Source organism: Penicillium psychrosexuale (genome assembly GCF_028828465.1).
Source record: "Penicillium psychrosexuale strain IBT 29551 chromosome Unknown utg000003l, whole genome shotgun sequence".
Taxonomy (NCBI): domain Eukaryota; kingdom Fungi; phylum Ascomycota; class Eurotiomycetes; order Eurotiales; family Aspergillaceae; genus Penicillium; species Penicillium psychrosexuale.
This window is the reverse complement of record NW_026643188.1, coordinates 984396-997272: the sequence shown is the minus strand read 5'-3', so window position 1 is coordinate 997272 and position 12877 is coordinate 984396. Positions and strand designations below refer to the sequence as shown.

Below are 12877 nucleotides of genomic sequence, written 5' to 3'. Positions count from 1 at the left end.
AAAGTCTTTATACTATATTAAAGGCTTTAATTTCTATGTCTTTTATGGTGTCTTTTAATTGGAAGAGTAAATAGCAGAATACTTAAAGCCGGAATACCTATGCATATATATCCATCAGTACGGAGTATATAGCTTCGTGATCAGTAAATAACCATCCAATCCCGGTTTTCCAGCTGGGTACAGAGAAAATTCAGAGGAATAGAAAAAGGATGGAGCATGTACCTTGCCTATCCCAATCTAAAACATGCCGTACATCTGATTGTCACACTGCATACATGTACAGCAAGAAAAGGGCTGCAGTTTACCAATCAACCAACGCTACAATGAGATACCAACTGCTATGAAACCGGTTCGACTTCAAATGCCCCGCAGAGCATAACACAACATATTCAGTTTCACTGCAAGCCTATAGGCAGATAATATCATGCAATCCGCCGTCTGCTCTGCACATCATACATGGTATATATAAAAATAAACAAAGAAAGTGCCATCGGCAATGAGTTTAAAGCAATGGAAAGGCAAAATGCAGGGGAAAAAAAGGCAAATTGGTATCTGGGCTAGAACGCCAGCAAGGCAGAGATACTTAGAAAAAAGATCAATGATGTCGCGTGCTCCAAGGAAATTCATCACAGCATATACGGATACTCGTGGGAAAGTGCCCAGACCAATGTGTCAACCGAGGAATCCATGGCAACCCATGAAAAGCATCTTTTGAGTGGAATGAGTATCAAACAAAGAAAGCAAGCCTAAGAAAAGACAGGGAAGCAAATCTGATACAACAAATGTACTCGAATGATAAAACAGCTAGAGAAATGAAATGAACAAACAGTCAACAGTCCAAATACGCGGGTGAAGAGTAGGGAGGTCGCTTTTATTTGGGGGGCGTGACGGAGCCAAAAGTCCAAAGAATCCTTGATAGCAAGGCACGCTTAAGGAAAAGAAAAAGAAAAAAGAAGTAAAGAGAAAAATCAAATCAACATAGTGGACTTGGGGTATGGGGTGCGCAACACACAAATTCCGTTTCAGACAAAAGCAACTTGCTCGCTTGAAAATCCACTCAATTTAGGTAAAAGAAAGAAAATATCAACGGTGATGGGGAATTGTAGAAGGGTGCTATGGAAAGAAACACAGAAAGGACGTTAAATAAACTTAGTTCTGTGAGAAAATGCCGGAAGTGTCGTATGTGAGCAGACTGACTGGAGACTGTCAAAACCCGAGCTACGCCTGGTAGCCTCCGTTGAAATTAGTGGATTGGTCCCAGTTGCCGGACGGGGACATGGCTTGGCCACGGCCGTAGCCCCCGGCATTACCTGCCTGGGCGTAGCCCTGGCCAGCCATAGCAGGTCCATTGAAATTGTTGGGTTGTTGATCCCAGCCTCGACCAGCAGGGGCAGGACCTATTATACCAGTAAGCGAGTGCCGAGAGATAAGACGAATACTAGGCTCACCTTGATTCATGGGGTTCGCGGGACCACCGTATTGGGGGAAGAAACCGGCAGGGCTGTTGTTGAAGGGAGCGGCGTTGCCCTGCTGGGGAGAAAAGTTGTCGAATTGGCCGGTGGGAGGACGATCCTTACCCCACTGCGATAGTCAGTAAATAAGCCGAGAAATCACAGGAATAGCAATAACTTACACTGCACTTCAGAGGACGGCCGTTGACGTTGTAGCCGTTCAGCTGGCATATCGCAGAGGCTGCATTTTCATGCGAATCCATCTTCACGAATGCAAAGCCACGATCGGCCTGGAGGCGAGTTTCAAGGACATAGCCGAAGTTTTGGAACAGGGGAACCAAGTCATTCTGGGTGGTATAAGGTGTGAGATTGCCTACGTAGCAAGTAGTCTGCCACTGGGGAGTCTGCTGAGCAACCATATCGTAGCTCTGAATGCCGTGGGTTGGGAAGTGGTGGTGTCCGAAAGGAGTGGTAGGCGTCATGCCCATAGCAACCAGTGCCTGCTGCTGGGAGATTGAAGGTTGACCTTTCTGGTTGGCCCAGTTGCAACGGATAGCACGAGAACCGAGCCATTCACCATCCATTGAGTTGAGGGCCTTGTCTGCCTCTGCGCGGTCGCGGAAAGCAACGAAGCCGTATCCACGGGAGCGACCAGTCTTCATGTCCCACATCACACGTGCTTCGGATACTGAACCAAAAGCAGAGAATGCTTGAGTCAGGACTTCATCGTTGACTTCATTGCTCAAGTCGCCGACGAAGATATGGAAGTGGTTAGAAGTATCCTCCTTGCTGGTAGTGTTGGACTGGTACGCCCAGTTGACACGGATTTCCTGAGGCAATTAGATACAGCCACAGAATACCAGGAACGAAAGGAAACTTACCGATTGGTGGATTCTGCGACCATTCAGGGTTTGCATAGCCCTCTCGGCCGCACCTGGGTCATCGAACTCCACGAAACCGTAGTTGTGGCCCTTGGTGGTGAATTGCCCCTGGAATAAGTAAAACAGTCAGCAACCAATATTCCATCAAGGACTAGCAATGGTATCCCAGATAAGAGCTCCAGAGAGCATTTCCAACAACTCAGGGGGCGGATATGCAGGGGGGCTGTCTGTCAGGAGAACTCACATTCTTGTCGGGAATGATCTTCACGCTGACCACGTGGCCAGTGGTTTCAAAGATCTGCTTGAGGATGTCCTCAGTGACCCTCGGGTCTAGCCCACCCACATACAGGGCTCTCTTGTTTGGTTCAGGAGCCGCTCGGCGGACATATCCACCAGCGCTTGTGGGGGACATCATATCAACTCCGGACATGGGAGAGGTCATGGCGGTGGGAATCGGATTGGTATTCTGGGGAATTATCACCGGGGGACGCGGGGGCGGGGGCATATGGGACTGGTTGCCCTGGCCATTTCCCTGAGGAGCATCGTACTGTTGGGTTTGACCGACAGCGGGTTGAGGCGCGGGGGGGAGAGACGAGGGGGTCGAGGCTTGAGCGTTTTCAGCCATTATGATTGCTTTTGAAAAGATACGGATATATCCCAAAGACGATCAGAGGAAGCGAATGATGCGGAAGTCGGACGGGGTTAAATGTCAGACCGGGAGAGTCCAGCGTTATGATCTGTCAAATTCGGAATTTGAGACAATGCAGAGCGTCGCTGAAAGCCACTATCGCAAATAAGACCGGGAAAATATACGTGGTATAGGAGGCCGCGGGGGACCAGGATGGAAGTCCAATAAGAAAGATTCCTAAGATGAGGAAACAAAGAGCACCGGGTATAAACAGTGCTAGTAACAGAGACACCGAGATGGAACCTGAGTTGAGGGGGGGGGGATTTGTTTTTGGATTTTGGATTTTTTTTTTTCGATCCAGCTCCGGTAGAATAAGGGAGATGTTTCTGTGGCCTGATAAAGCTGCGGTCGGAGATTTGTTTGAAACGATACAAAGCGCGTTGGAAGGGTAGAAAGCCCAACAAAAAAGAGGCTGAGAAAGCTTAAAGAAAACCAAATGCAAGTCCCTTTACAGGGGAAAGCCAAACAAAGAAAAGAGAAAAAGGAAAAAGGGAACTGGAAAGAAGTTGAGGATACAGAAAGAAAAAAAAGGAACTGGAGAAGAGCAAAGGTAAAGGGAGGAAGTTAACCGCTAGGGGTGGGGGGAGGACACTTTACCCCAATGGGTTTAGCCTATTTACTCTCCGGTCTCCCCAAATTCTTAACTTCTCCCAAGTTCTTCCTTCAACTTATATATCGTCCGAGTTGGAAAACTACACTACTCGTCTTCACATTCCCATCTTCTAACCATGGCCAGCTATTCAACTAGTTACTCAAACCCGGAATCCCTTACGGAGCTCTCAAGCATAATAGAGCGGACGGTGAGCGCTGGCTCTGGAACATCACTCTTGGCATATAGCCTCTGACACCTTCTAGCTCATTGATACCGGTCGTTTGTTTCGCAAGTCTGGTTCCATGCCATCGCGAATCCACCTGCAACGATCCATTCCGTTGTATCATGATAGCTTCCAAAATGCCCTGGATAACCTATCAGAGCAAATTGTGAGTAAATATCAACAATCTCAAATATATTCTTTTTGCTTTTTTTTTTGTTGCTTTTTTCGGGTTTCCCTTTCCATTTCTGACCCTATGCAGTTCATCGCGAAAGCCTTTTTGGAAAGGGATTACGAGGCTCTCAAGGCCATTAGTGCCGCTCCTCAGCCCGTCGAAGATGTGACAATGAGCGATGTGAACCAACAGGTTGAACCTGACATTCAACCTCCCCCGATTGAGAAAGTCGAAATGGGCATAGAGCTTGAAACTATGCCTAAATCAGAAGAAGCCATCTCCGTGAGTCAATCAGCGGCAGAGATCAAGCCCGACACCCAATCAGGCGATGATGTAGTTGTCAAAAATGAGAGCGATAACAATGCTCCCCGTCAATCACCCCCTGGACCCAATGAAGATCTCAATTTTGATTCAGTCATCAACAACACTGGGGGCACAAACGAGTTTGGTCTTAGCTTAGACTTCAACGATGATGACATGGGCAATCAAGCTTTCCTATCCGGGTCAAATTTCACAGCCTCCGGCGCTGCTGCTGGTGCGGACAGGTTAAGCACGACTCAACCTCTGGGGAATACTTCGGATGTCCCTGCTAGTGGTGGTGCATTTGATATGGAGTTACAGAAGACAGAAGGGGATGACGGCAATTTTCTACAGGGTAACTCCGGGGAGGATTTCATGGGGCCCGCTGAATCAAACTTCGACGATTTGTTCATGGACACTGATAATTTTGGAGAGAATAATGGGGACTTCAATCAGCTGGAAGGGAATAGCCTGATGAACGCATGTAATGAGCTGGATGATAATTGGTTCAACTGATGAAAATGAGGGGCACACTATTGGGATCTATACAGTCTGGATAAGAGCAACGGCTAGTGAGGGGAAATTGGAGGAGTTGGGGGAGTTGGGGGAAGGGGAAAAGGTATCCTATGAGCTAGCTGCATGCGTTCGCGTTTGGCACTAGTGGTACTAAGCATAAATCTAATGGCATATGCCCTGATTCTGTGACTGGAAGCATTGATTATTATGAACTAGGTACATGGATCTGTTGTTACTCAGGTCCAAGGCTCCCCCTGACTGGGTAGCTGCTGTGGAACATCAATGATACATACGGCATTTATCAGCTAATAGCTCTTAGAAGTATGGTTCAATGGAGAATCAATGTCTTTTGACCTTTTTTAAAAATAAGGAAAGTTTTGACACCTCCAAAGAAGATAGTGAAACCACCATGACCCAAGCCCACAGCTCCTAGACAGCCTCCACCGAACGCATGAACCCTTCCAGTGGTGACACAGAGCTTGTTGTGCGACAGGACATTTGAATTGGGGCCGTGTTTCCCTGTACCTGATTTTGGTTCTAGGAAAATACGTGCTTACAACATAGTTGTGGGAAGAGATCCCTAGGCCACTAAATATACTATGTAGTCTATACGTCTAGTGACGTAGTTCAAGATCGACGCGGCTCGTGGGGAAGTAAATCAGGGCAGAGAAGTCCACAGGGCGATCACCCCAGAGAGAACGAAGGCACTAGGATTTGCTTCCCGAAATAGATCTGCTCTATACGATTATGTATGTACGGAGTAGAGTCTAGGCATAAGGTGGCTGATGAGGTCATTATCGTAAGATGGACATGTCGTCACGCCAGTAGTATTTAGTATAATAGTCTGATGTGCCCACGATGTACAGCACATAGGTGATGGTGACGAACTAGAACTGATCACCATCTTTATCGGGGTCTATCTTCCGACCATTCACATTCCACCTAAGCCCTAAGCTGTGTAAGCCGTGCAGTGAACCTTGAAAATCAGGCCCTGAACGAGTTACTGTAATTAGGTAGTTAGCTTCGGAGTAACTAGCCATGTATGGAAATCATCAGTAAGTCATGCGGAGGATCGATATACGAGGATTTAAGAAATGCAAAGGTCTAGGGTTAATATCACATTTGTTACGGTTTTAAAACCCATGGGATCTGGTGCAAAGTCCTAAACGTATCAAATAAAGTCATACAAAGAGTAATTAAAGAGTAATTAAAGAGTAATTAAAGAGTAATCAAGAGCGCAATTAAAGATGCAGTCTTTAGGTTGTTATGTAGATCAACAAGGCCAAGATATCCAAGAGCTGGGCGCTAGCACTGTCCTATGCCGCGAATCCGTGAAGCCGTTTGTATAGGCCGTGAGATCCGAGGCATTTATAACTCTAGACCCCAATGGAATGTTTCTCCACAAATATTGACAGAAATGCCGAGCAAAATCCGTAAACCGTAGATGGTAGAGACGTATGGCCCGGATCGCCGGATATGAGACCAGGCTCCGTCTCTCCCCCCGGCTTTCTCAATGGTGTTGTCATCGAGTTCGGATTTATGCTGCTTCTCTGGCACCTTATATTTTGCTTTTCAGGTTCTTCTTTTCTCTTCCGTGGATCAGGGTTCTTTTTAGTTTAAGTAGTTCGCCTTTCTAACTATATTCACGGACCTTTTCAATCACATACGACGCCACATACGCCTTGTGAGCGGAGTCATAGAGATCAAGGAAAAAGGGAAAAGGGAAAAGGAGCCACAATTCCGCACTATAACAGCCAATCCTACACGTCGAAATAGAGATCTGCACGATGATCAGAGTGGAGGATTGCTTATGAAGTCAGCACCCCCGAGAATTCCATCCTCCTACAAAGATCAGTCTCCTTGCGTGAAAGGATTCAAGGGACCAAAAAAAAAAGAAAACATCGTCTCACAAGATTAAAGATACAAGGTATGTTGAATCTGTCTAACACATTCCCTGCATTTTTGTATTCCCTTTCTTGTTGGAAGACCAGGCTTGTGTTTTGCCCAATTTGGCGACATAAGCGTATCCAAGGGATATACGTACAATTTTGGGAATTATTCGGCGATGCTCAGCAGACAAATAACATCATGATGGGTGCTAATATCCTTCCTCTGCCAGCGCAGTTATCTTCTCGGTCGGCTTCTAGCAACCCCACTCGGCCCTCGGAATTCACAGGAACTCCATCGCTAGGAGTATCAATTTCCAATCTCATCACTCGCTCGCCTCGTCGCCACACGGTTTGTATTGAAAATCAGATCCCTAAACGGAGTCATCGGGACTCAATCTTCAAAAAGCTGGCGCGCCCACGTGAGAACGCAAAGCGATTCCTTCGCTTGCGGTCGTCTGGAGTTCAGGCGCCTTTGCAACGTCTTAGTGTACGACCAGTTTCAGAGATTATATTGTCGCCGATATCAGTCGACTTGGAGGACGAGATGCGATCGGATTCATCGTCTACCGAGGTGCTGCCTCGCCCAGTACATGAACCCCATACCGTGAATACCGATTCTACCACCCCGTTCACTCCCTTGCGAAATGAGAAGATTGTAGCCACTGGGAGTGGCATTTCTGTCGGGATCGCCCTCACAGAACCCGTTCTTTTCTTGCAGGGTTATGATCAGCAAGACCCAAGCAGTAAAAAGTCTGCAATTCTGCGGGGGCAAATGCATTTGAAGATTACCAAATGTGTCAAGATCAAGAAGATCTCGATCTGCTTCCGTGGCCATGCCCAAACCGATTGGCCAGATGGTGAGAATCTACAGCATCAAATTGTACCTGAACATGAGCTAACATTGTTCAGGTATTCCTCCTAGGAAGATCCACTTCCATGATAAGAAAGATCTCGTCACACATGGTGTGGTCTATTTCAATCACGGTGACACCGCGCTCATGCAGAATGACTATGGCGCACATTACTATCAGCATGCCAAACCGGTGTCGTCCGTACCAGGCAAGGAGGGAGTGACGATGACAACTCGAGAACTACATATATTCTCCAATCGCAATTCTACCGCCTCACTCGCCCTACCAACATCTCGCGAAGTCAAACGTCTTTCTCTACAAGCCAACCACGGACATTCGCGCAGCTTCAGCAAGAACGAACCTCCGACTTCGCAACCCCAGCCACAGCGAAATTACCGCATGTTCCCCGTAGGCGATTATTTATACAGCTTCGAGTTTCCAATCGACGGATCATTGCCAGAGACAATCAAAACGGATCTGGGCTCTGTGAGATACGACCTAGAAGCAATGGTGGAACGATCAGGCGCATTCCGACCCAATCTCCTCGGTACCATGGAAATCCCCGTGATCCGTACCCCTGCCGAGGGTTCATTGGAGCAAGTCGAGCCGATTGCGATTTCGCGGAACTGGGAAGACCAACTTCACTACGACATCGTCATCTCGGGGAAGTCCTTCCCGCTGGGCTCACAGATCCCAATTGCGTTCAAGTTAACTCCGCTAGCGAAAGTAGAGTGCCACCGAATCAAGGTCTTTGTGACGGAGAATATCCAGCACTGGACAGCAGACAAGAGCGTGCACCGGTTGCAACCAGCGAAGAAGGTGTTGCTCTTCGAAAAACGAGCAGACTCGTCTAGTGTCAGCACGTATCCTGGCAGCTCCATGCGTGTCACTGCAGGCGGCGGTATCGACTGGGACCACCGCGCTGCTGCTGCAAGGGGGGATGAGGTTGTGGATCGGAATCGGACGAATCTGCTAGGCAATCTGTCCAATGATTCTGGTGTCGGTCCAACTGAGATGGAATTCAACGTGCAATTGCCAAGTTGCCATGAAATGAAGGGCAGGGACGAGGGTCAGCGGCTGCATTTCGATACCACATACGAGAATATTCAGATCAACCACTGGATCAAAGTATGTCAAGTCTTTCCTCTTTCTTCGGGTATAGTGATACTAACCGATCCATGCAGATTGTCCTCCGTCTTTCGAAGATCGACGAAAGAGACCCCACCAAACGAAGACATTTCGAAATCTCCATAGACTCGCCATTCCACATCCTCTCCTGCAAGGCCACCCAGGCCAACATCTACCTACCAGCCTACACAACCCCAGCCGAAGTACCCGTTTCCCCAGCCCAAGAATTCGAATGCGGATGCCCCGGCGCACCTCCCGCACCTCGAGAGCAAGTCATCGCCCCAGCGACATCATCCGATCGTGAAGACAGCCGCCCCACACCAGGAACCATCGTTCGCCGCGGCTCAACAGGCCACAACTTCTCCCGCAGCTTCACCAACGACTCTGGCGGTCTCGCCCGGCCTCCACAAGCACATCTTGCAACACCACCAAACGACCGCAACACACCTACCCTACCTCGCCCAATGCATCTGCTCCGTGCGCCGTCCTACGCACCCCCGCTTTCGAGGACGTCCCTCCCGCGCCACCGCTTGTCACCCCACCTCCAGAATATGATACCATTGTCGGGGACGACCGGGAGGCCGTTCTCGAGGATTATTTCTCCCGTTTATCGTTCTATGAAGAGCATGAAGACGATGACCGCGGTCGTGGCCGCGTCGATGTACCCCTCACGCCAGGTGGACGCGTCAATCGCAGCATGGACGTTCCCCGCGAATGGGTGCGACTCGAAGACTATTTCCAGTAATACTGCTATTCTTAATTTTTTCTAAAAAAGAAAGAAAGTTGTCACGAGGTCTGAATCATGAATTTACGCTAATGTTCATATTGGGATTGGTGTCAGGCACATGTTTTCCAGCTATGCTATCTATTCTTCAGATCTGAGTTTTGGCTCTTCTTCTTCTCTTCTCTTCTCTTCTCTGGGTTATATTTGGATTTATTTTCTTTCCATTTAATAGCACTTTGTTTATGATTCATGTATGAACGGCTATACTTTTTGGCTGGTGTTGATACTGGACTTTCATTCCCCGAGGTTGATCGGGGACAAAAGGCGAAATGGGTCATTTAGTCAGATACCTTATATGGATACATGTGATAAACTGAATAATGATCTTAAGTATCAAACCTATCAAACCTTTCCAGGAAATCCGAACTCTCATAAAAACTGGCACTGGAGCCCTTCAGGGCTGGAGATAAGAACTGATGTGTCAGCGATAAGGCGCATCCAACTCTCTCCACATTCCCGAGGTTGTCTGGTTCCCCGACTGTCACGACTTGCTTTTTCTTTGTCTCCTTCAATTATCTCTTCCGATTTGCCTAAATTGTGGTCATCTACCCGCCATACAGAGTTCCCAAGCCGCCATTATGGCTCTTGAAGTCTTGCCTCTTACCGAGACTGATATCCCCGGTGTTATTGAGATAATCCAGCAGGCATTTGCAGACGACCCTTATTTCAAGTGGGCCTTCGATTCATCCAAGGTACGTTGCGCGTTGAGAATCGCTACCAAAAGCAAAAGAAGAAAGACATATATCCACTTCTAATTATCAGACTAACATACATCTCTCTCGTGACGCGGTCAACTTGGCCGGCAGTTACGTCTCCTGAGAGTTAACTCCACGTATAGTTCAACAAGCAAAGAAACCACGATTCCCTCGCAGCACGCTGCCATTGGGGAATCAAGAATGCACTCTTCTACGTTGCAAAAGAAACCCAAGAGGCCGACTCCAAATCCCACAGCTCCACACTAACCCCAGCCCCAATCCTCGGGGTCTCTTGCTGGCTAGCGCCCCACCCTGCCGCGCAACCAGAGAGCTGGTACTCCTGGTTCCAATCATGGGCTCTATCCTTCAGTCAGATGCTCAACAATATCCGGTACTTTGGCCGCGGCGGGCTGCGCACGAACAGGTACTGGATCTGGAAACAGCGGCAGGCCGAGGCGCAGGCTTCTATCTGGGATGATCCGCGCGGGTACTATTTCTGTAATATTGTCGCTGTTAGTCCTAAGGCGCAGGGGATGGGTATCGGGAGATTGTTGTTTGAGGCTGTTACGAAACGGGCGGATGAGGAGGGAATCAAGTGTTACCTCGAGAGCTCGAAGAATGTGCCTAATGTGGCGATCTATAAGCGTATGGGCTTTCACATGAGTAAGGAGATGGAGTGTCGGGATGGGGTGGATGCTTGCATGGTATGTACATTGTACTTGTTTGGTAGTGTTTGCTTGTGGGGCTCGTATTTGTTTGGGTTGTTGCTGACTTTGATTGTTGGTAGTTGTACTGCATGGTCCGGGATCCGAGGACGGAGTGATTCTGTTGCCTTTGCTTTTGCTTTTGCTTCTATGACTCGGCTTGCATGCTTAGGTCATATTACGATTTCGGTCCATGGCCAAATTCGAAGTATGTCATAGACCGGTCCGCAATGACATTCGAAGAATATGGACACATATCCTCCAATTTGATGGTTTAATCTGCCCTGGTAATCTTAACTCCGGCCCCGTTATAAACCAGCCCTAACGATCCGACCCACCCATCTCTCAATCCACAAACGGGGCAAGATAGCTCGAACCTAATCGAATCTAATATTTGTGGCAATGTGGTGCCATAGTGATCTACGGGATACACATCCACACTAATCCATCCGTTTGCCACACTCCAATTCGGGGAATGATCCATCAACTCTTCAGTTGAGTCTTTCCGTACGGTAGGATGCTTGCATGTTGATCTGTTTATATTGATGCACCTAAACGAGAGGGGCAGTACTAGTCTCCGAATCCACATTTTAAGCTCATCCAGTCATATTCATGAAGTCCTAACGGCCTAGTCTTCCGGAAAATATCTGATCATCCCGGATTCTGGGTGGTGTTTCAGATCCAGTCTGGTTTGTATTGCACCGACTGCTCGGAGTCTTGCTCGTTGAATCCCTTCATTGTATCAAGGCTCGTGCGTTGACCGAGGACATATATTTGAGGTTTAGAAGGGAACCCTAGATTTTGAACATTGGATCTTCAGTTAAAGATTTGAAGACGACGATTTTGGATAACTGATAAATTCAATCTTGATTACTCGCTTGAACTGTGCGTAATCCGAGGACATACCTAGACAATGGACAAGCTGACTTTCCTTCTTTAGTGGTTGCTTTAATCGTTACCATGTTTCTCCTTCTGCTAAGAAACCTATGGACCCGACGACGAAGATCAGACACGAACAAATCTTCCACTTCCCCAACTACGTCCCAAGAGCTCAAATTCCAAGATAAAGAACCTCATCGAACTGGGATAATCATGACTACAACACGACACCACGACGAAGCAGACCAAATCATCAATCAACTAGCTGCTCTTGCAGCTACCGTGAGCAACACATCGAGCAATAGCGCCCTATCATCAGTGGCTGCCGCCATAGCAGAGCCCCGATCAGCAGCACGCGAACTTAAGCTGGAACAACCAGAAGAAGAAGAGGAGGAGGAGGAGGAGGAGGAAGAGGAAGAGGAAGAATCATTCTACCATCTTCGGAGTCTGATAACAGTCTCCTGCTTGCCACAGCATACGCCAGGCCATACATCAACACCCTCAGCCTCGACACTAGGCTCTAAATCAGGAATCTTTGATCGGAAGAGAGCCTCGTCGATTCTGAGTCTACACTTTGGCGATCTCCCAAGTTTGCCATTTTCCTCGAAAGGAAAACTCCCGTGCAAGCCTTGCGTGAGATATACTCCTCTTCCTCCGCCATATGTGCACAAGAGACTTGTTATTCGGCCTGAGGTGCGTTTCTAGGGGCTCGGGATTGGGCTCGGGATTGGGTGAAAAGTGGTTTGATTGGGCTGTTCTGCATGCTGTTTGGGATTTTGTTGTATTGTGCTCTTGTTATATGCGGTGGGATATTGCCTACCATCTCAGCAAAGAAACGAGATGTTTTAGCTAGTTTGGGTTGGTAGAAATGCCTGGATTCGTCCCCACTGCCGACAAATCACTTTGCTCTGGTATTCATGATCTAGCTCAGGCACAACCCGGTATGTAACCGGTTGTGGCTTCAGGAGCCAACCTTAAAACTCGACTTGCACACGAACAGTTGTTAGTGCCGTCATTTTTTGGCTATTTTGTGTCTGTTATTAAATCTGGCCACGTTTCTTGGGTTGCCGAAGTTGATATTACGCCTAACAAGGCTCAGATCTCTCGTCCATAGTGTAAAATGT

The 12877-nt window shown here is 47.9% G+C and overlaps 5 protein-coding genes across 5 annotated transcripts; 4 read left to right on the top strand and 1 right to left on the bottom strand.

The window, feature by feature from the left end:
- Window positions 1–1218: 1218 nt before the first annotated feature.
- Window positions 1219–2957, bottom strand: N7518_004290 (uncharacterized protein; the record flags this gene model as incomplete). Its single annotated transcript, XM_057185217.1, has 5 exons — window positions 1219–1397; window positions 1449–1581; window positions 1634–2281; window positions 2333–2440; window positions 2577–2957. 5 exons carry the CDS (start codon window positions 2955–2957, stop codon window positions 1219–1221), a joined length of 1449 nt encoding a protein of 482 aa, XP_057041987.1.
- Window positions 2958–3748: 791 nt separating this feature from the next.
- N7518_004289 (uncharacterized protein) lies at window positions 3749–4823 on the top strand (the record flags this gene model as incomplete). The annotated part of the gene is made up of 3 exons (XM_057185216.1): window positions 3749–3820; window positions 3876–4001; window positions 4095–4823. The coding sequence occupies 3 exons, from the start codon at window positions 3749–3751 to the stop codon at window positions 4821–4823; spliced, it is 927 nt and encodes a 308-aa protein (XP_057041986.1).
- A 2088-nt stretch (window positions 4824–6911) lies between these two features.
- Window positions 6912–9436, top strand: N7518_004288 (arrestin family protein; the record flags this gene model as incomplete). Its single annotated transcript, XM_057185215.1, has 4 exons — window positions 6912–7569; window positions 7622–8691; window positions 8748–9168; window positions 9240–9436. The coding sequence occupies 4 exons, from the start codon at window positions 6912–6914 to the stop codon at window positions 9434–9436; spliced, it is 2346 nt and encodes a 781-aa protein (XP_057041985.1).
- Window positions 9437–10053: 617 nt separating this feature from the next.
- N7518_004287 (GNAT family N-acetyltransferase) lies at window positions 10054–10993 on the top strand (the record flags this gene model as incomplete). The annotated part of the gene is made up of 3 exons (XM_057185214.1): window positions 10054–10167; window positions 10314–10874; window positions 10958–10993. The coding sequence occupies 3 exons, from the start codon at window positions 10054–10056 to the stop codon at window positions 10991–10993; spliced, it is 711 nt and encodes a 236-aa protein (XP_057041984.1).
- Window positions 10994–11966: 973 nt separating this feature from the next.
- N7518_004286 (uncharacterized protein) lies at window positions 11967–12458 on the top strand (the record flags this gene model as incomplete). Its single annotated transcript, XM_057185213.1, has 1 exon — window positions 11967–12458. One exon carries the CDS (start codon window positions 11967–11969, stop codon window positions 12456–12458), a length of 492 nt encoding a protein of 163 aa, XP_057041983.1.
- Between the last annotated feature and the right edge of the window lie 419 nt (window positions 12459–12877).